This window comes from Ceratotherium simum, chromosome 30 (assembly GCF_057802395.1).
Source record: "Ceratotherium simum simum isolate JZ-2026a chromosome 30, ASM5780239v1, whole genome shotgun sequence".
NCBI lineage: Eukaryota > Metazoa > Chordata > Mammalia > Perissodactyla > Rhinocerotidae > Ceratotherium > Ceratotherium simum.
The window spans coordinates 5,073,593-5,096,431 of NC_141929.1; the positions used below are offsets into that span (position 1 = coordinate 5,073,593).

The window sequence follows — 22,839 nt, forward strand, 5'->3', positions numbered from 1 at the left end:
TATAATAGGGCTGCATCAGAAACAAGACTTCTCACAAAACAATAAGCACTAAAAACAGACTGCTGATTAAAGGAAGCACGATTAGGGGAACTTCCACCAAAAAAAAAATCATCGTATCAGAAATGATATTTTGAATAGGCAGGTCTTTAACTCTAAAAATATATTACAAAAGGTAGTGAAGAAATACAAAGTTCAAACAATTAGAGCAGGACCCCACTATCGGGGCTGGCAGGAAACAGCACGTTCTATGCCTTTCTCTTCAGGGGACCCCCCCCCCCCACCACACACAAGGCTCCACATCACACTGTGGCCAGGAAAGAGAGAGTGGCTGTCCCTTTTCTGTCACTTCCCAGACCTGTCTCAGTGGGCGAGGGTCCGCCGGACCCCTGCACACCCCAGAGCGTGTGATGTTGCAGAGACAGATCCCTTGCAACCACCCACGGCAAGTCGAGGGCATGGACCGCAGGTCTGGTTAGAAGGGCCGGAGCGGCCGGTGGAGAGTTCCATTTGCTCAAAATCAGAGCCGACTTTCTGGACTTCACTGCTCTCTCCTCTCTCAACTCACACTGGGCCTTTTGGGAGGTCTTAAGGTGCCATATTTGTTTCCTGACTATTTTGGGGTGCTCTGTCCTTGGCGAGCTCCCACCCATTGCCAGCCTGTCCCAGCGCCAGCTCTGCCTCCCGGGAATGTGGAGCTGCACCTGTGTCTGGGCTCTGAGCCCTGCAGCAATTAGAGAGCATGGCCCCCGCCCCGAGGGGCCCTGGAAGGAGGCCCGGAACTGTAACATGAACGAGTCACGTGGACACACACCTCTTCTTCTCCTCCTCTCCAGCATCCCCTCTGGAGCGGCAGCAGAAACAGGTAAACAGAGGAACATGTCAAAGTCATGCAAGATATGTGGATGGAAAAAAGAGAACAGTGAAAGAGGGCGGGTTATTACAGGCAGAAATGGAGCAGACAGAGAAAGACAGGGTGTGCAAGATAAATTTATCTCCTAGGAGTTAGAGCGCCAAACAACAAGAGGACATCCCACTCGCCTACAAGCATCTAAGCGCTCCCCTCATTCTTGTTTCCTGGCAGAGCGTAGACTCCTCTCTCTAGCATCCTCGGGAATAGCTTCAGCGTCTTTCCCCTCCACGAGCTCCCTCTGCCTCCCCAGGAAATGCAGCCACAGCAGACTGCTGTGGGGTAGGAGGCAGGCCATTTCGCCTCACTAGGGCTTTAGCTGCCCCCAAAAAGAAAGATTCCACTTAAGATTCCCCAGAGTGCTAGTGAACTAACATCTTTACTCAAACAGCAGGATCTGCCCTCTCTCCTGCTAGGGAGAAAGGGTGGGGTGTCTCCCCAGCATTAGAGAAGAGGGAATTCGTTTTGTTAAAGAGGAGACTTCGAAGTCCCACGACTGGTGGCACCAATAAGGGACCCAGGACAGGGAGGGCTGCACCCCTCTCCTGCCCAGCCGCTGTACGCAGCGGGTGGCACCCTGTGCTCACGGTGGCCAGCACAGAACTGAGCACCAGCCTCCATGGCGTTAGCGTCCATCCCTCACTGCCGCCCCGTGCTCTTGACGTGGTTTACAAAAGGGGTCTTCTGAGGCGGCAAGACCACCCTCAGGGAAGCTGGAGAGGGCTGTTCAGGCTGCGACCAGAGGAGGAGGTTGAAAGGAGCAAGTGCATCTCCCCAGATGTTAGCTCTCGAGAGCAGAGTCTGGCCAGCCCCGCACCCCAGGACCCTGCTGCAGTGGTCTGTGCTCAGGATTCTGACTTGACACAGCCATAGGCAGAGTGGGTCCACGGGGGCCTGATGGTTTCATTCAGGGGGAGTTTGCATTTTTTACGAGGTCAGGCCAAGTCATGCCAGAGCCCCCGGGCAGAAAGCGCTCATGCAAGCCGAGTACCTCCCCCCACGAAGCTGTGCGCCCAGGACCCTTCAGGCAGCTTGCGGGGCACCGGGGCCAGAAGGGGTTGAAGAAGAAACACAGATGCATCGACTCAGCTGTTCTTCTGCTCTCCTCTTCAGACACAGGAAAATAAAGCCACTCCCTGGTCCTCTTCCCCGAGGCAAAGCAGGCCCGGCCTTTGCTCCTACCTGGTCGTGGGAGACCGCTTTCTCCTCTCACAATGGACAGCGTCAAAAAAGGCTGCATTCCAGAACCTCAACGTATGCCTACGAGACAGAGACACACCTAAGTTCTCCCCAAGGGAAGGCGGGAGAGAGAGCCCTCGGCCTGTCTGAGGGATAAGGAAGCGGAGTTTCCCACCACGTCTGTAGGAGCTTCTAAAAAGTCTCAGACTGGTAGAGCTGAGCAGAAAAAATGTGACTTTATCCTAAATAAGGTGGTTGCCTGAGGCTCCTGGCAAAGGGAGCATCTGCCCATCTCTCCTAGGAGGGGTGAAGTGCAGGCATGAGGAGGGCGGAGCGGGGTCAACCCTGGATTCCTCAGGTCAAAGGTGAAGCTGCCACCTGCAGCACGCAGCCAAGGCCGTTTTCTGCTTCTCTGTTGCTCGTTGAGGCTCCCAAGAGGAAGTGAGGGGTTCGGGGAGACCTGCTTTTCTTTTAGAACAGGGTCTAGTAACATAAATGGGAACCCAGCAGGGACAGGCCACGTGCAGAGAGCAAACACGTTCACAGGGACACGTGTAAGAAACATTCTTAAAGATCAGGGGTCGGCAAACTACAGCGTGCGGGTCGGATCCACTACTGCCTGTTTGTGTAAATCAGGGGTTTTTTTTGTTTTTTTTTTGCTGAGGAAGATTCGCCCTAACATCTGTTGCCAATCTTCCTCTCTTTTCTGCTTGAGGAAGACTGTCCCAGAGCAAACATCTGTGCCCATCTTTCTGTATTTTGTATGTGGGTCACCACCACAGCATGGCTGCTGAGTGTAGGTCTGCACTGGGGATCCAAACCCATGAACCTGGGCCGCCGAAGTGGAGTGCACTGAACTTAACAACTATGCCACCGGGCCAGCCCCTAAATCAAGTTTTATGGGAACAGAGCCCCGTCCGCTCACTTACCTGCTGTCTCTGGCGGCTTCTGCATTGCAACAGCAGGGTCAAATGGTCGCCTGCAAAGCCTAAAACATTCACTGCCTGGCCCTTACAGAAGAGCCTGCTGAGCCCTGTTGCAGATGGTAAGACAGCCACCAGGTCAAGCCCAGAGGGGCCGAGCTGAGCCTCACACAGGGGCGAGGTGGCTGGGCAGCTTCCCCCGCTCCCTGCTTCTGCCTGAACCTGGCCCAGCTCAGGAGCCTCCTCGCCTTGTGAACAGCTCCAGCCCAGCCCTTCCTGGCCATGCTCCTCATACTGCCCTTGTTTTGTGGTGGCCAAGCTCTCCCTCGGCTAGACGGTGATCTTTGAGGGAGGGGCATGTTTGACAGCCTCTGTGGTCAAGGACTAGTAAAGCGCCTCCTGTGAGTACATAAGATACGGTGATGGAGAGACTTCAGGGGGATCATCCACAGAGCGGGACAGAGGGCACGATTTCCCCTGACCACCAGTCTCTCACATCAACCATGCCTTCTTTTATATATAAATAATAGCTTTATTGGGATATAATTCACATACCATAAAATTCACTCTTTTAAAAAAGTGCACAATTCAGTGGTTTTCAGTACATTCACAGAGTTGTGCAACCATCATCACTATCTATCTAGTTCCAGAACATGTTCATCACCCCATAAAGAAACCCCACACTCGTGAGCAGTCATTCCCTATTCCCAGCTCCCTCAGCCTTGGCAGCCACTCGTCTCCTTTGTCTCCAGGGAGTCCCCTGTCCTGGACATTTTGTATCAATGGCATCATACACTGTGTGGGTCTTTCGTGTCTGGCTTCCTTCACTCAGCACGTTTTCTAGGTTCACCATGTGTGGCCTGTGTCGGTGCCTCCTTCCTTTCTATGGCTGAGTGATACTCCATGGGATGGATAGACCACATTTTGGTTACCCACACATCAAATGTCCATGTAGATGGACATTCAGGTTGTTTCCACCTTTGTCCATTAGGAATGACACTACTATGAATGTATGTGTACAAGTTTTTGCTTGAGTGCCTGTTTTCAATTCTTTTGAGTATAAACCCAGGAGTGGAATTGCTGGGTCACAGGGTAACTATGTCTAACCCTTTGAGGAGCTGCCAGACTGTCTTGCACAGCAGCTGCCCCATTTGACAACCCAGCAGTGTAGGAGGGTTCCAGTTTCTCCAGATCCTTGCCAACACTGGCTATGGTTCATCCTTTTTACCTGGCTAACCCGTGGGCATGTGTGACCTTCATTTCTGATGGAGACAAGGTGCCAGCAGCTGTGGCCGCAGGGGCATGAGAGTGGCCTTACCAGATGGGCTGCTGCTTCAGGTGCGTGTACAGGTAGATCTTCTCTCCCTTCCTCTCCTCCTCCGGGTTGCACACGGTCACTGCGGGAGGGTGGGAAGACTGAGTGTGGCTATGGTTGCACCCACATGTTGGCAAACCCCACAGCGACGCTCCTGGTACCACTGTGGCCCCCAGAGGTCAGAGAAACTGCAGCTGAAATTCCATGACAGGTTTTCTGCCGCCCATGCCAGTAATGACGCTCCTCACAGCTGGTGATGAGGAACCTCTCCCTCGGAGGTGGAATGCCAACCTCCTCCTCCACCCCCACGGTGACACTTCCCTTAACCTCCCTGGATAAGGAGTCTACTTCCTGCATCCTCTCCCTGGAGAAGTGGTGTTCCATGGAAATTCAATAAGAAATTATAGACGAGAGCTGAGAGCAACTCAGGCATCACCTACGGCAGCCCCTCGTGCTGGAGGGGAGTGGAGGCCCGAGACGTCTGGGGACCTGCCTGCTGGTGTTGCTGGGTAGCAGGGGCAGGGCTACAGGGGCCGCCCAGACGCACTGGGAGCACTCACCTGTCTTCTGCGGCTTCTCCTTGGGCTTGTTGTCCTCTTCCCTTGGGGGAGAGAAACCACAGCAGTGACAAAGTGACCTTCCACCCTTTCTCACATCAAAGAAACCGTGTCACATTGCTGAAATGGGATTGAGTCTCATAACCAATGTGCACGTTTAATGTGGTTTTCTCTGGAAAAGGTTTATTAAATCAACACTACGTTTGCCAACTGCCGGTCTTTTAGAATTGAGATGTGGTGTTTAGGCTTATTGGTGCCATTTTCTCTGAATCCAAAACTGTGGGCAGGAAAGGAATGAAGCCATCGGTTGTAACTAGCCATTGGAGGTGATGGTGGGGACCACAGGGTGGCCGGCTCAGGCACCTGGCCCAGAGCTCTCCTGCTGACGCCCTCCCTTTCTTTGCGGAAGTCTTCAACACTCCTGTTCTAAAATGCGCCGCCCCAGAAGGTTTCTGAGTTCCTGTAGGAGAATGCTTCTGGGCGACAGCCATTTCTCCGCTCTTTACCTCGTTCCATTAACACAAGCTCTCACCACAGTCACAGGGGGAAGGAGGAGGGGAGGTCTGTAATTCCCTCCTGCCAACTGACAATTCCCATATGCTCCTCGTCAGTCCTAGGAAACACGGACCCACAGGGCACATCCCTGCATGGCACTTGGAAACCAGCAACAAGCTGGGGGGTAGGGTGTCACGCTGGCTGGCAGCTGCGCTTCTTGGGAGCGGCTCTTGGACCCCAAAGATGGCCAAGGGCGACCGGACCCTCCCATGCCCAGGCCAGGGGCCCCGTCACCACCACGTGTGGATTTAATGTAGCCTCTGCCGCGTGCCACGCCTGGATGCCTGCTTCTCCCCACAGTCAGGGAGGACACGCACCAGGTGACACTTACTCATTTTTCCTGACCAGGGGTCCCTTCAGTTTGGTCTCCAGCCCCCCGAAGAAGCCCTTGACGTTCTCCGTCTTGGCCGACGTATTCTTCAGCAGCCGCTCAGCAATGTCCTTCTTCTCTGCTAACCAGCTGTTGGCGGACTTCAGGTAGGAGTCGATGCTCCCTGCAGGCTTCTCCTTGGATTCCGAGCGGAGCAGGGGTGGTTTACCTGGGGGAGTGGTGAGCAGGAACAAGAGCTGTCTTGTGTAGGAGAAACAGCAGAGGGCAGAGAGAAACTCCTGCAGGCCTGCTAGGGCTGACCTGGGGTAGCGGAGACCTCCTTCCGCAATGGCCAGACACGGCAGCGGCAGCGGGAAGCAAAAAGCTTACAGACACCCCGGAGAAGACAGGGGCCTGGGTCCCTCCTGTCTAAGAGCAGTCATCAAGCACCTACTATGTACAAGAAGTCAGCCAGATGCCACAGGGACTAAAGAAGAAACAGGCAAGGGCCAGCCCCAGAGAAACATGAAGTCCAGAAGGCAGGTGAGCAACGTACACAGGGAGCAAGAGTGTAAAACAGAAAGTAACTACGTCAGTGGAGGCTGAGGGTTAGAGGACGACAGAAGACACCTCCCTGTGGTGGGAGGAGGCATGCAGATTCCAGACAGGCTTGAGGGCACCTGGACCAGGCCTGAAACAGGAGATGGCGGGAGGAGGAGGAGGGAGCGGAGGCAACACAAGGAGCACCTGTTCTAAGGGCAGTGTATGGACCTAAGGCCAAGACGTCCCCTGCAGGCCAAGGCGCCCCCTACAGGCCAAGGCACCCCCTGCAAGCCAAGGCGCCCCCTACAGGCCAAAGGGCCCCCCGCAGGCCAAAGGGCCCCCTGCAGGCCAAGGCGCCCCCTATAGGTCAAAGAGTGACCTACAGGTCAAAGGGCAGAGATCAAGATGTAAGTGTCCTCTAATTTAAGCTGCTCTGTGCACAGATCTGACCCAGACAAGCAGCGTTTAGCTGTTCTTTGAGAAGGACGAACCACAGGTTGGACGAGGGGTTCCTGTCTGACACACAGGCAACTGATGTGTGGTCCAGCATGAAGGGCCTGCCCAACAGTGGCCTGGCCATGAGCTAAGGCCTTCAGACCAAGCTATTGCTAACAGAACTGAGGGCGTGGAGAGGTGGGGCGGTTGGAGCTGCAGAGGACAGGGATGCACCACGAGAGCCAACCTGCGGGTCACGAGGGAGGTGGAAAGGGAGGCCGGTGCTTTGCGCTGCCCTGACCCAGCTCTGGTCCAAGCACAGGCCCCCAGCAGCCCTGTCCTTACAGTGGCCTGAATGAGTCTCCATTGTCGCAGCCCAAGGAGCTTAACAGAGGCAACCCTCAAGCTCCATGTACCAGGAAGTTCCAATGGAATGAGCCAGAAGAGCTGTCAGAGCCTCAGGATGAATCTGCACTCTTCACAAAGGCGTCTCCAGCCCACACCTGGGAACGCTTTCCGGCCTAAGATCCTGGACTGCCCCTTCACGCCTCTCTTCAACAGCCAACCCTGTGTCACATTTTGCTAAAACACAAAACTGATGTCCTCACATACAGCAATTCCTGTGTCTACCATGAAACGTTCTGCCTAATGTATTTGTTTTCTCATTTCCTAACAGCTGGGCGGTTTCCTTCGTACCATGGGATATGGATCGTGTCTTCTATTTTAGGAATCTCGTGCCTTGCTCATTCCTTCCCTAACATCAGCTTCCGCTGTTTTCTGGAAGCCTCACCACTTTGCCTTTAATCGGGAAGAAATGCTCATTTGATGCCATGTTATAAGCTGCCCAGTCTTGAGTTTCCCAGCTTGCCCTCCACAGGAGCCACGCCCATGACTTACCCATGTGGTAGTACGTGAAGCACATGGTCATGAGGTTCTTGGCAGGCCCAAAGTCATCCATCTGATGACACCTGAAATGAGAAGCAAGGCTGACTGGCTAAAGAATCATTCCACCTGATTTTCTCATTGCAAGTTCATGAAATAAGACCAAAATACTTTATAAACAAGTCTAAATTAATACTTCACTTCCCGGATGCTTTCTAGCAGAAGCAACAAAAATAATCCCCCTCCGTCCAATTAGGCGAGTTACCCACAGGCAGACAGCAGGGACCGGGTCTGATTCTGGGCAGGAAGGAATTCACAGTCCACCAGCCTGGCCTCCTTCACTTTCAAGGTGGAACAGCCAAGGCCCAGGAAGCTCAACCCTAGACAGAGGAGCTGCATCAGGACTGGAAGTCAGGCCTCAGGTCTCAGGCCAAACCAGTGGCCCCAGGCTATGTGGCCTCCTGCCCCTTCATGAGAATTAGCAGTGAGTTAGATGAATCCTCCAGTCAGCGGGTTTCAGCCTTGAGCTACATCAGAATCAGCTGGAGGGCGTGTTAAGCTGCGGATTGCAGGGTGCACTCCCAGAGTCTCTGGTCAGCAGGTCTGGGGCAGGGCCTGAGAACATGTATGTCCAACAAAGTGCCTTGTGAAGTTGCTGTTCCGATGCTCCTGGCCCAGGGACAGCACTTTGAGAACCACTGGGAATATGAATACCTACCTACCCTACGTCATTTATTGACAATCAAATTAAATTCTTACATACCAGAACTTTTTATATACTAAAAAAGTTCTATAAGTGTGAAGGGTTAAACTTACTATAGTATGTTATACTTACTATATTAAGATTATGAGATACACTAAGATATATTCAACTTAGCAAACAAAAAGAGGAGGAAAAACTTTAAAAAGAGGACCTGTCTGCCACTAGGAATTTGCAGTTATAGCTGCAAAAGCAACAGTGAAGCGCCCTGCAGCGCCCATGGATCAGAGAAGAAAAGGAAGAGGAGTGATCTGGTGCCCTCCACAGGCCACAAGAGGAAGCGATTACGGGACATTTGTACACACAGAGCCACTAGAGATCAGAGCTGTATGTCAACGTAACGACTTTTTTGGAAAAATATATATGTGCTGGTATGTGCATCATTAGAGTGGTTATCCTTTGGAGATGGGTCAACTGTGAGAGACCAGGGTGTGTGATGGAGGCTTTCCTTTTCATGTGAGGCCTCTGTGCCTTTCTATCCTGTTCTCTTTTACACTTTCCTGTTTAGTTTTTAACCTTGGACAACAAGTTTTACTTAAAAAAAAAGCCAACAGAAATTATCTAGACAGTGGGATTACGGCCATTTTTATTTATCTCAATATAAATATAATATAATAAATTAAAAGAACTAAAGTACTAATAAAACCATAAAAGACCAAATAAAAGTAAAAACTAAAGACACTAATAAACCAAAAATTACCAAACTCATAAATTTTAAAAATTAATAAGTATTTAAAATATATATATATATTTTGCAACCATACATAGACATATATGCTCGTGCACAAAGTAGTGGAAAGATTTTGTGTTTTGACAGCACTGGAACTTGAATTTAATTTTTCTCCCCATTTTATTTATTTAAGGAAAAATTCAAAGAAAATGGAGAATTAGATAAGTACATTACCATGTGGAGCAGGTGCAATCTACGCAAGACACGGATTCATGAAAATTCCTACAGATGCGAGCGCCTGGAAGCTGCAGCGTTCTCAGGGCACGAGAGCATGTCGATACAACAGCACCGGGGGCCTGCTTTAAACCATCTCCCACACGTCCTGGCTGAGCGGGGGGCACACTTGACCTCCCTCAGTGATGGTGTTTCCTCCCTCCACCCTCACCAACTCCCAGACCCAGACTCCCCCCACGGGAGCCTCTCCTGAACTTGGGATATTCTGAGCAAGTGCAGGAAGAATAGGCACCCTCCTCTTTTTTGGTCATTTTCCTGCAGTATGTGCCCCATGTTTGTGGCAGAATTGAGAAAGGTGAGGAGACACCGAGACACAGAGGAATTAAGGTTTGAGAGAGCAGCCACATTTCTGTTGGAAAAGAAGGGGAAGGAAAAGTAAAAGAGGGTTTACAGACCTGGAAGGACAAAATGGACACGGGAACACGGGGACGTGGGGACATGGGGATGTGGGGACGTGGAGATGTGGCCATGGCACAAGCCATGGGGCCTGATCTACTTCAAGGCCACAGGAGGTGGTGGCCGGGGGGCGCAAATGACTGGGGCTCGGCTTTCCCAGGCAGAGCCTCGTCCCCTCCCATTCACACTTTGGAGGGTAGGTCCCCCGCCCTGATGCAAGTCCAAGACGTATGAAGGGGGTCTGGCAGCCCTACGGCCATGGGGCCTCAGGAGGAGAGAGCCCTTGAGTCACGTGGCCTGCCTCCCACAGCTGCACAGAGGCAGATGGGGCCCTCCTCACCACCCACACTGTCTCACGGCCTCCTGTGATAAAGGCTCCAGCAGAGCCTCATTAGTACTCAGGGCAGGCCCTGTCATCCGATCCTATCATTAAGTGGGCGGTTGCCTAGTCTGCAGCACTTCACAACAGGAACTCAAGAAAACTCCAGATCCCTCTTGGAGGAGGGTAGGCCTACCGTGTGTAATCACAGCCTGTCCCCAGGACCTGCACAGAGGAATTTACTCACACCAGCTGCGACCCTCTAATCTCTACTGCCATGTAAGGACCACTAACTCCCTCCCGTGAGATGCTGGTCACGACTTCTCCTTTTAGCTGATGCTGAGTGTATCAGAGCAATTTCGAGCTGATGACTTGTGTGGCTGTTGCTCACAACTGGGTTATTGTGGGGTGGGAAAGGGAGGGAAGACAAGCTCATTAGGACAAAGGCTTTGGGCGACAGCATTACTTACTCAAACAGGACCACTGCGAAAGACTGCACCAGGCGGTAGAAAGTTGGCTCTGAGACACACTTGGAGTTGCAGCGCTGTCCAGGAAGAGGGCAGACACGTCATCGGGGCAACCAGGGGGCAGAGGTGCACTGCAGCTTGGAGAGACTGTGGGCTTACCATGCTGGGCGTCTCTACACGCAGCTGGGAGGCGAGCCCAGGACGGTAACAGCCCCCTGCTCTACAGAAACCAGGACCCAGCTGAGTGCACACAACCATCACTCGGCAGAGCACAAGCAGATGTTTTCCTGCGTCTCCTTACGAGATTTAAAACCTAGGAACTTCACACACACACCCACACACGGAACAGCAAGGAGGGATGAAACCCCACGATGACAACATGGGCTATTTCTGGATTGTGGATTTATGGGTAGTTTCTCTATTTTTGCTTATCTGCATTTTCTAATTTTTCTTTGATGAATACTTGTGATAAAAATACTTCAAAAACTAATAACTTAAGCCACTTTATAGAAAAAAAAAGAACCTACTGGATATTTATAAAGCTTAATTCTTTTCTGAACTTACATGGCTGTCATTGTCTTGAATATATTATCCTCAAAAGCTGAATATGTAGGTTATTTAATAAAAATATGCATGGACATAGCCCACATACCTGCCTTTAAAAAGCTAACTTTTCTGGAATTTCGTGCTGTTGGCAGACCAGGTTGCTCACTCTCTCCTTTCTAGAGGGGCACCTAAAGGAGCTACTCCACTTCCCACTATTCTCAACAGGCCTTTTCACAACATCTTTAGACAAGTTTCACTTTGTTTTCTGTTGGGTCACTTCCCTTGACCCTTTTCTCCAGAGTGGATGAATCAGAGAGACAGCGAGTCTGTGACACACCGCCAGCCCCTCATCACCTGCCCTCACCTGGGCACTCACGTAGCGGGCAAACCACTCCCGGCCTTTCCCATTGTCGCTGCTGCAGTACTCGCCAAACTTGGCTTTCTCCTCCTGGTCCAAGTCCTCTCTGAGATAAAGAGCAGAGGGGAAAAAAAACAACAGAACACCGTCAATCCTCTGGGACAAGAGGATGCAGCAGGGGGAAGAGGAAAGAGAAGCAACGATTAAGTACTGCACCCAGCCAAGTGCGGACGTCGGACTTACAGCAGCTCACCCACCCTCCAGCCAGCCCTGCAGAAACGGTATGACTTCTGTTTCAAGGACGAGGAGACGGGCTCGGGGGCAGCGAACGGGAGCTCCATCCAGACCGCCTGGCTCCAAGCGCATGTTCCTCCCCACTGCCCTCTCGCCTCCAGTGAGGCCTGGGCACTAACACGAGACACGACTCTCTGAGTGCTCGGTTCTCCGGCTCATCTTCTCACTAATCTTTGGTGCTGAAGTCAGCATGAAACCACCCGCTGAATTCACGAACGCCCAGTGTGCTCAGTCTCAGCAGGACACACTGAGGCCAAGAAACACCGAGGGGTCTGATGCCACCTCCGACCTCTCAGAAAGAGGGCATGATGGCTTCCTCCTCCACAGTCTGCTCCCCTCTATGACCATCCCCAGCTGTGTGTGAGGGTGGAGACTGGGGGACCCCAGGCACGGGGGTCACCACCACCAGGTGGACAAAATGTTCACCTGATCTCAAACCACCTCTGATCACTCTTTGTGGGGGGGCCAATACTCTACCCCAAATTTAATGACTAAAAAAATGAAGCAGAAGGCTGAAGATCAATTGGCTTGTGCATTTCATTTATTTAAGGTTTTGTAGAAAAACATCTTGGTCTCATTTATCCCAAAATACCAACACCAGATGAAACATGAGAATTTGCCAGCCATTTGCAGTGATTTTTGGAACGTTCTGGAAAATCCAGCCGACTCAGTTGTCCACGTTCTATGTTGCCAACAAGCTGCCACAAACATAGATTGGACTTCCTGGCAAATTAGCAAGCTTCTGGGCTTTCTCCCCCTTTCGCTAACTGGGTGTGCTCAGAGAAACTCACTAATTTCAGTGTTAGTCAAACAAAATAAGCAGGAAGCGACATCTACTACTCCCCCAGAATGCACTCCAAATCAAACATGAATGTGTTTTTGGATAGTCAAGTATTTAGATTACCATAGCGATCTTCCTTTTTCTTAACCACATAGAAATCTGAGGCACACCTGAAAAAGGCAGACATCAACCTTGCCAGTTTACAAACAAGGGACCTAAATCATAGTAGAAGATACAGTCATGTGTCACTTAACAACAGGGACAGGTTCTGAGAAATGCTTCGTTAGAGGATTTCGTCACTGTGCAAACGTTATAGAGTGTGCTTACACAAACCTGGGTGGTACAGCCTCCTACACACCTGGGCTACGTGGTACTAATCTCAAGGGACCACCGCTGCATACATGGTCTGTCCTTGACTGAAACGTCGTTCTGTGGTGCGGGACTGTAATGTACTCTGCATAGTGTCAACAGGCGGAAAGTCTTCCTAGCACTTTAATCAAACTGGAAAACTATCCCTTCCCCCAGAGCTCCTCAGATCGTAGTGTGTGCATGAAGAGTCTAGAGGCCTTGTTAAAACGCAAGTTCAGACTCAGCGGGTCTGGGGGGCCCAAGACCGCATTTCTAACAAGCTCCCGGTGACACTGATGCTGCGGGCCCACAGATGACAATCTGAGTGGCAAGACCTTCGGCAGTTAAGGTGCTGCTGAGAATGATGCGAGATCAACAGTCGACACCTGAAACCCAGGAACTGGGTTTGTGCGCTTCCCCTTCCCCAGCTGAGATATTAAGACCTGAAGGTGGGGTAGCCAGAGGCCTGTGCACAGACTCCCTGCTCCTCAGTCTACGTTCTAACTCCAACTTCCGCTTCCTGCTGCTCCACCTCTCAATGCCCCTGATTTATTCCTTCCAGAACCACAAAAGAACAGCCAGAAAGAGGTGCGAGGAAGGGTCCCCACCCCAGCAGCGGCCTAAGCTCAGCTGCCCATGAGCATCCCAAGGAGTACGGGTAACTGAAACCTTCCTGCCTTCTATTGTCCCTAAATTTAATGTCAGCTAATAACTGCAGCCCCTTAGCCAAGTATGACCCCTGACATGGAATGCCAACGAGCAGCTAATCTGAAAGCACTCAGATACTGGGGAAGCAAAACTAGTGTCCTTGGCTTTAGCAAGGATGAGGTGAGAGTGTGGGTGGGGTGGTCGGAGCAGCAGGGGGAGGGAAGAAGTGGTGAGAATTCCCCACGTGATTCTAGCTGCAGCCGGGAAGGGACGAGAACCTCCGAGGTGGCCAATCACTGGCTGGTGGGGGAAGGGAAGCCTTGGCCCCAGGTGACGCCCCCTAAGGTACAGAGAGCAGAGCAGAGAGCTGGCCCAGGGCTTACCCTCCGGAGAAGATCTTCTCCACGTAGCTGTGCATGAACTCCCTGAGCTCCAGGGTCTCCTCGTCCTTGGCCGACTCGGTGCTCTGGCTGGAAGAGAAGGACTCATCGGAGGAGGAACGGCGGTACTGGTCCCAGGAAGGGTGTGAGGGCGACTCGCCCATGTCGTTCTCGCTGTCCGCTGACTCCGTGGTCTCACTCTCGGATGCGCCGTCGCCCTGGGAGCTGTCCCCATCCTGCAGCTTGGGAGGCAGCACCTCCAGGGGCGAGGAGGCAGATGGCTCAGTCTCGAAGTCAATCAGCGAGCCCACGGGGACCTCGGGGGCCTCCATGGCTCAGGTCTGCCGAGGAGGACGCCAGGCGGGGAGGCCGGTGGATGGGCTTCTCCGATGTGTCAGCGGGAGCCCGAGGCCAAGATGGAGCCCGCCAAGGACATGTGAGTTGCTTGAGAGCTGCTGGCCACCAAGAACAAGTCCCCTGGGGCAGCTCACGTGGCACTAAGGCATCTGGAATGCAAGCACAGACACATAAACGTTGTCACCCTGAGAGCTACTCCTTGCATAAGGGGAATTCAGCACCAGGAATCCATTAATGAATGAGTTAGGTCACAAATTCCCTGTAAAGAGAATAGGCTCCAAATTTCCAGAGTCTGGGACGCCTCTACACTGATGTCACTTTCCTCCCGTCCACTTTACGGTTAAACACCTGGCACGCGGCAGGCGCTCAGTAAATATTTGCTAAATAAATGAACAAACAAACAACAACAATTAGGATTTCTCCAAACTAAACAAACAGACGTCAAGGGCACTGCATCTGCTGGCCCTCTCCCCACTCCGGCCAACCAGGTGGAGGCCAATAGTGAAAAGGCTGAGTCCGGGCTGGAAGTGGAAAATCACCAGAGACACACCTGCCCGCTCCCCGTCACTGGGACCAGCTGCTACTGAAGACGGGAAAAGCCGTCTACGCCAAGTACACGGGCCCCTCACCTCCTGAGCTCGCATCTCTCCCTTCCTGGGCTCCTTTCTTAGCATTCTTCCACTCAAGACCCAGAACTTCCCCAGGCTGTCACACACACGACCCTTCTCATCCCTCTCAAACTCTCTGATGGTTTCTAAGTGGCATTTGCTGTCTGGACCCAGCCTCTCCTTTCTGCTCGTCTCTGCTCTCCAGCCACCCCGGACGATGGCATTCGTCTTCGGGTGTCAGTTCCTTCTGCTCCGTAGCTGGGCGGTCCTCCCCCTCTCCCTGCATTCCTTCTTCCTTCCTCATCCCCACCCAGAATTCCATCTGTCCCTTATGGCCTGGCTGAGCACCACCTCTTCTGAGAAGCTTCCCTCCACCCTATTTAAAACTACTTACTGATTCCTTGGTGGGCCTGCGGCATTTTATTTACATTCATTTATAATTCTGCTTGTTTGACAGGTAGATATTAGTATTTCTGTTTATCCCACTAAAATTAATCCCCTGGAGGGCGGACCTGCCTTAGCCACCTCTGTAGCAATTTGAGCACTTAGTGCAGAGTCGTGACTAAATAACTGTTCACTGCATACTTGCCGAATGGATGAACAGACCTGACCGTGAACACGATCTACGAGTCAGGGGGTCGACGATGTAGGCTACACAGTGGCAGAGCTGGGATCTGAATCTTTGCTTCTAAACCAGGTCTCCTGACGGCCAGTTCAGGAGTCACCACCAGTTCTGGGACCCTCCCTCCCCAGTGACGAGCAGCAAATGGCTAAGCAGGCAGTAAAAGCCCTCTTGACGCATCAGCTCCTCCAGGCCAGAGCACTGGGCCACGCTTCTCTCATCACCCTCTACAGACCCCCAAGATCAAGCACAACACCTGGCAGACAGGTGGCTGCCGATATTGTGGAACTAATGCACCTTCTGAGGGTGATCCAACATCAAAACTGCACTGACTGTTTAGAGCTTAACGTTCACAAATCGACTATGGGTTCCTCCCAACTGCCGAGCCCAGGATATTTTTAAACGCCCTGAGCCAGAAAGGTGGGATGGCGGGCTCCATGTCATTGGAGTGGCAGCGGCACCCCTTCAGTAGAGTCAGTCCTACACCTACAAAGCTTGCCTTGGTACAAAAAAGCATAAACCTCAGCTCAAAAGAACTTTCTGGGCCAGGAGAGCAGCAGGCTACAGCTCAGAGAGCTCGAGATTAAGGAGCAGTGGTTGGGGTGCCAGCTGTGGCTGTGAGCTGTGGCCTCTGCTCTCCGGCCGGTGTCCCCGTCTGAGACGTTGAGGTCGGGTTAGATCTCTAAGGTCCTTCCAGCAACCACGTTCTCAGACTCTCCAGAGAACAGAAAGTCACACCTATAATAACACACCTGATATTAAAAATGGAAAACCACACACTAGGAAAATGTTTGCAGTCACTGGGATAGGAAAATCGAGCCAATCATACCTATACGACAAATTCACCCAAATCCAACTGAAACATCTATATTCTAATAGCTATACAGGCTACTAGAATAGGCAAGGCACGTAAGAGGAAATACTATTATTAAATGCTTAGACAACTCTTCAACCCATACTAATAACCACACATAAAGGCAAATTAAAACAGTTAGCTACTGTCTTATACCACTAAATTAGCAAAAATGTAAAAATTATAATCCAAATGCTAATGAGGTTATGGTAAAACTAATATTCTCAAATAATCCTGGCATTAGGGATAAGTAAGACTTTAGAAAGCAATTTCTATAATTCCTATTTTTCTCTCCTCTGATCCAGGAATTCAAATGCTTGGAATTTATCCTAAGAAAATAATTCAAAACCCTCAAAAACAGTTATGTGGAGAAAAATGCTCACTGCAACAGTATTTCTAAACCTGATAAATTGGGGGAAAAATCTAAATATTGTAAAACAGCAAACAAATTCTAACAATTTGATTCAATAGTAATCAGTGTATGATGAATTAGAAAATAATTAGAACATCAGTGAATGACATTCACTTTATGGTTAAATAAACAAAATACTCTACAGTCAACAAATATCTACCGAATCCTACTGCGTGCCATCCTCTGTTCGGGGCGCTGGGAATACTGAAGTGAATGGATTTCAATTTTACTATAATTACAATTATGTACACACATGAAAAACGACTGGAAAGGAGAGAGAAGTACATTATAGTGCTGGCACTCAGGTAATTTCCCCTTTTTATTTTGTTCTTTATCATAACAATGGGGTATGCAATAAATAAGAGTTCAGAGGGAAAAGAAAACAAGTCACTGTGTCTTGAAACATGTCTAGTGGTCCCAAGGACCTGCGTCTCTTCACCAGCACAGAAGGCCCGCAGCGTGAGGGGTGCAGATAAGACCGAATTACCACAGCTATTTCTGGTCCAGCCTGAGGGCCCTCGGAGCTAGCGAGAAGCTCTCCCAGTGCCTTCCTAGATTGGAGATTCTGGGAGCCATGAGTCATCCTTTCCCAGAAGCCTGCTCCGTGGGCTCAGGAAGGAGGGGACAGAGTGACAGCAACAGGCACAAAGTGAGAGGCCTGTAGGGGAGGAAGCAGAAGCCCTAGGCCTGGGGCCCCGTGCAGGGCAGCACGCTGTCACACACACCGCTGCCCCCTGGCCCCCTCAGCCCAGGGACCTCACCCCTCGAGAGAAGGCAGGGGTGCCAAGCCCATTCATGGAGCTAAGATGCCAGGGTGAAGCGGCATCTGTGGTAAGGGCCTTGGAAGCAACCCCGCCTTCTTCCCCCAGGAAGGAAACGTAATTACAGGCCTCCGTGCAGGCCAAGGTGACGGTCACTGTGAACAACCAGGATCACACACCTCACACGACCACCAGTGTTCTACCAGCCGGAGAACACAGGGGAGTGGGCCCAGTGTGGACCGACTGTGCCGTCCCCACTCAGGGCCAGCCAGGTGCTGCCACTCAGGATCATGGGCCCAGTGGTCTGAGATCTAAAGAGCTTTCCAAAGAATGCTGACATCCTCTATGCGAAATCTTCCAATTCCTCAACACTGGCAACTAATTTAAATTTACTGCAAAACACTTGTGGGCCGAAGAAAACACATCTATGGATTGTACGCCAATCCCTTGGCTCTGTTCTACACATACAGAGGCTCCCTGATCCACTTCAGGTCCACAGACTCGGAGACTCAGGTTTTAACTCGAGAGCACAGATATTAAAAGTGCTTGTCTACAGACTTGAAGCAGAACCTTCCCACAACTGCACTTTCACAATTCACTTCCTAGGCCCTATGGCAGAAGTTTCTACCAGCCAAATTAGGCTAGAATTCTAGGTCAACCTATAACTTCTGACAGCCTTGCCCACCCAATCATTCAACGAATGTTTACTGAGCAGCTACCATGAATAAAACCATACGGAGCATCTGTGTGTGTGCATGTGTGCTGGAGGGCAGGGCGAGGGTAAGAGACAGTTAATAAAATAAAAACCCAAACAAGAACTTCAGGGGCACTGAGTGCTGCAGAGACGGTCTCAGGGTGACATCCCTGAGCACCGAGAGGGGGCTTCTTTGGACTGGTGGTCAGGGAGGCGGATATCTGAGCTGAGACAGAAGGAAAGAGGACCAGCCATGAGAAGACTCAAGGGTCTTCTAAGCAGAGTAGAGCTGTCTAGTTAGAGGGAACAGCCTGCACAGAGGCCCTAGGCAGCAATGACTTGGGAAAGTTCAGGAACCAGGGAGGCGGATGAGGCGGAGGCGGCTGCGGCGGAGGCGGCTGCTCATGAGGAAGAGGTGGACCAGGTGGGGCCAGGTAAGACGTACAGGGAGGGCTTGTCCATCACAGCGGGAGCCTGTACTGTGTTCTAAGGGCGATGGGTGGCCAGGAGGACCCTGAGCACAGGCAGCCGAATAGAGAACAGGACACAAGCAAGAGGGCCAGTGGAGGCAGGCCGTGGCAGTCACATTCTGGCGGAGGTTTCCTGACCTCCTGCCACCACCTGCTCCCCGCCGCTGCTTCCCCCCAGCCTTTTCCCGCCATGGCAGCCCCAGCTGCAGAAGGAACTCGGAAGGAGATTGCCTCCTGTGGCTGCTGCCACATCCCCATGGGGCTTTGCTCAAACTCTGATTTCCCCAACGCCCCAGAGCAACCCGAGTTAGGACTTCTCTAGCAAGTGGGCCTTGAGCAATCAGATGAGGTTCCCTGGGGGAGAATCCGGAACTTTCTGTAACTCTGCCCCTTGTCATTGACCTCAGGCAGCTCCAATTTAGTGTCCCCAAGAGCCATCCAACCTGCTGCTCCTCCCACAAAAAGAAGAGACTGCAAACCCTCGCCTGAACAGCACACAGAGCGCACGCTGGCTCACGTTCACATCCATCTAGCTTGGCTCTCACCTCACAGCATCACTAAGTCAAGGCTCAGAGAGGTGAAGCGGGACCACCACACCACACACAGCTAGGAAGTGACGGGGCACAGAACCCAAACACGGGTGGCCTGCAAAGCCCGTGCCCTTGATCACCATGTTGCCCCACAGCTACCTGTCTGATGCTCTCCTAAGGACACATGTCCTGAAGAGGAACTGTGGGTCAGAGGTCCACTCATTACTAAGGCTGTGATGGTATTGCCCAATCAGCTTGCCCAAAGCCTGTACTGGGGCAATATATACTCAGTGGGTTTTATATCTGCACCTTCTTTTCAACTCTAAGGTCAAACACTGCCTACACCAAATTCAGAAGTCAGACCCATTCACTCTGTTTAAGTACAGGGCGCTGCACTAGGAAGGGCAGGTTCATTCTGCAGACGAGGACACTGGGACCCATGAGGTCAGCTGTGTCTCTGGGGGACCAGGACTCCCCGCCACCTTCAGCTTCTAAGGCATCTGGTTTGAGGACTGTGCCTGATGACCAGCCAAAGAAAACCCAGCCACTGGGGCCGGCCCGGTGGCACAAGCAGTTAAGTGCGCGCGCTCCACTGTGGTGGCCCGGGGTTCGCCGGTTCAGATCCCGGCATGCACCGACACACCGCTTGTTAAGCCATGCTGTGGCGGCGTCCCATATAAAGTAGAGGAAGATAGGCACGGATGTTAGCCCAGGGCCAATCTTCCTCAGCAAAAAAGAGGAGGATTGGCAGATGTTAGCTCAGGGCCGACCTTCCACACAAAAAAAAAAAAAAAGAAAAAGAAAACCCAGCCTCCTTCCTGGAGTACCAGCTCTACTCAGACTGGGAAAATCATTTAAATCTGTACTGGTTTCCTATATTTGAAAATATGAATCTGAATTTTTGTTTTCCCTAATCCGTGGGGTCAAAGGTCCCTTGCAGACCTCCATATTCTTTTGTGAGCCCTGAGCTAACATCCATGCTAATCCTCCTCTTTTTTTTTTGCTCAGGAAGACCGGCTCTGAGCTAACATCTATTGCCAATCCTCCTCCTTCCCACCCCCCCAAAGCCCCAGTAGATAGTTGTACATCTTCCAGTTGCTGTATGTGGGATGCGGCCTCAGCACGGCCGGAGAAGCGGTGAGTCGGTGCGCGCCCGGGATCCGAACCCGGGCCGCCAGTAGCGGAGCGTGCGCACTTAACCGCTAAGCCACGGGGCCGGCCCAAACCTCCATATTTTTATCTTTCTCCAACCACAACTTGAACGTCAACCGCTGGGGCCTCATGTGAGGCAGTGAGCAAACCTCCCCGTAGAAAATCGACCTTGCTTGGCCTACACGTGGTGGAGGGCCAGTGAAGATGGTGAAGCAGAACTGCACACACACACAGAGATGAAATGAGGGTCACTATCCTAAAAGACCCTCTACCCTGAGACTCCAATTCATAAGACTTGCAGCCCCATATGCTCCCAAGCAAAGGTTTTGTCCAAACAGAGAGAAGGTGAGGGTCTTAGGTGGGAAGCAGAGTGTTAATAACTCTCCCCCCCCAGTCACTGGACTCATGTTAACACTGGGTTCAACCGTCGAAGGATGGTTCACTCCCTGGACGTGGGCACCCGGCTTCTTTCATGCAGCCTTCTTTGACTAACAGTCACTGGTCAGTTGAATGTCCTCTCTGGCTTCTCAGTAAATTCATTCAGAAAACATGCCCATAGAACCCAAGAAAAGTAAGTCTTTCCTTCCTCTGCAGTTGTGGCCACAGGGTGTCTGAAGTGCCTGACTCCGCATGACCTGTGACAGAAGGGAAGGGTCAGTGTGACCAGCTAAGGAGGCTGATGACCCTTAGCCCATTCAGGAATGGGGCCAGGGCTCAGACAGAAACAGACTTTGGGTCTGATGGCATCTTCTTAGCTGGATGCTGCCCAGGACTAGAGGAGACAGCCTGGCCAAGGGGGAGCCTCCAGTCCTCACCATGAGGCACAGCCCAAGGAGCCGAGCAGGCATGCTTTTAACCTAAAGTCACGGTTCCCACGCTGGTGCAGGGCACCCCAGACACCTGAGCAAAGTCGCAGGGGTGCCGCAGGATATTTCAATTTTTTGAGGGAAACACAGCAAAACTTGACACCTGCTGAACACAAAGCACACGACTAGTTCGAAGTAGTTCAGTTTCACCATCAGATCATGCTATATTCCTATCAGATCACGCTATATTCCTTTTGATGACATATCTCTGCAAAGCTGGATTTTCAGCAGTTTACCCTGATAAAAAGCAAGTATTGCACAAAAATCAAAGAGGAACAAGAAAGCAGAGTGGTCACGTCTAATCTGACTTCAAGGATTGGAAGTTTTGCTGAACCCCCAGGCGCACACATCCCATTAGTAAGTAACTGTGTTTAAGAACAAAACAAAAAAATTTCTTCAAATGGTGTGGTATGCTGAATAGTCATCCCCCAAAGATGTCCACATCCTAATCCCCAGAACCTACGAATATGTTTCCTTACATGGCAAAAGGGACTTTGCAGATGTGATTATGTTCAGGGCCTAGAGATGGGGGATGATTGCGGATTATCTGGGTGGGCCCAACATAATCACAAGGGTCCTTATAAGGGGGATGTGGGAGGGTCAGAGTCAGAGAAGAAGATGGGACAATGCTATGATGCTGGCTTTGAAGGTGGAGGAAGGGGCCACAAGCTAAGGAATGCAGGCATCTCTAGAAGGTGGAAAAGGCCAGGGAATAAGATTCTCCTCTGGGGCCTCCAGAAGGAAGCAGTCTTGCCCACACCTTGACGTCAGCCCAGTGAGACTGACTTTGAACTTCTGACCTCCAGACTGAGTAGTAAATGTGTGTTGTTTTAAGCCACTGAGCTCGTGGTAATTTGTTGAAGCAGCCATAGGAACCTAATACCAACAGCTGGGATGTTGTTAGGACGTAAATACCGATTAAGTTGTTTGGACTATCAGAGATTGTTTTAGCATGGGGATGCCAGAAAAAATGACTGAGACACTATGGTGCCGTGAAAGTTGGGGATGCTCTGGCCTAGAAAGAAGGCCCAGGGGGGCCCATGCCCAACAAATCCCTTCTCTGCCACTGCAGCTTTGAACCTGATGTGGGACTTCCCATTGATCCCTGTTGAATGGATTCTCCCCGGCACTCCGTCTAGCTCGCGGAGGTCATTTAGTTGTCATTTCCCTTTATTATAAACGTATCGTTGGAGAAAGGTCTGGAAATAGGAGGACAACCCCCTGATCCCACCACGTCAACAACATGTCAGCTCCATTTGTGCATCAACAGGCAAACATTTTTTACCATTTCAATGCGGAGAGAAATCTGAAGGTCTGTTTGCACCCAGCTAGTGGCTACCCTCTTGTGACATCTACAAACACGCAGGTGACCCCGCTGAATAGTCTCCTCCATCCCCTGAAGAGCGTTTTATTTCAAACTGACTGACAGAGGGTCAACAGCGGTCTGGGTCTGGCTGTAGGAATTAGAGATCCCTGGTCTCCGGGGCTGTCCTGACACACGACCTCGATCAATTTTAGGTCACTCTTAGCTGTCTGTGTTCAGCTCTTCAGTGACATAACAATGAGCGGTCTCACTGAAATGGCTGCAGGGTAGGAGAGGAGGAGGGAGAGAAACCTCAGCGCGCGGCTACACGCAATCACCCTGTA

At 51.4% G+C, this 22,839-nt stretch overlaps 1 protein-coding gene across 6 annotated transcripts in view; it reads right to left on the bottom strand.

Annotated features, from left to right (window-relative positions):
- KIAA0513 (KIAA0513 ortholog) overlaps positions 1–22,839 on the bottom strand; it is a 57,138-nt gene that overhangs the window by 4,565 nt on the left and 29,734 nt on the right. For 5 of the 6 annotated variants that reach the window (XM_087419847.1, XM_014792653.2, XM_087419844.1 and 2 more), the window contains 8 exons: positions 13,871–14,373; positions 11,423–11,522; positions 10,516–10,589; positions 7,622–7,692; positions 5,768–5,975; positions 4,885–4,925; positions 4,328–4,406; positions 2,090–2,167 (listed from right to left, as the gene is read on the bottom strand). In XM_087419847.1, the coding sequence (XP_087275973.1) occupies positions 2,090–2,167; positions 4,328–4,406; positions 4,885–4,925; positions 5,768–5,975; positions 7,622–7,692; positions 10,516–10,589; positions 11,423–11,522; positions 13,871–14,199 (980 nt within the window). In that variant the 5' untranslated portion in view covers positions 14,200–14,373. Of the gene's footprint in view, positions 1–2,089; positions 2,168–4,327; positions 4,407–4,884; positions 4,926–5,767; positions 5,976–7,621; positions 7,693–10,515; positions 10,590–11,422; positions 11,523–13,870; positions 14,374–14,853; positions 15,072–22,839 lie in introns of those variants that run through there. The other variant, XM_087419846.1, reaches the window with a different exon arrangement.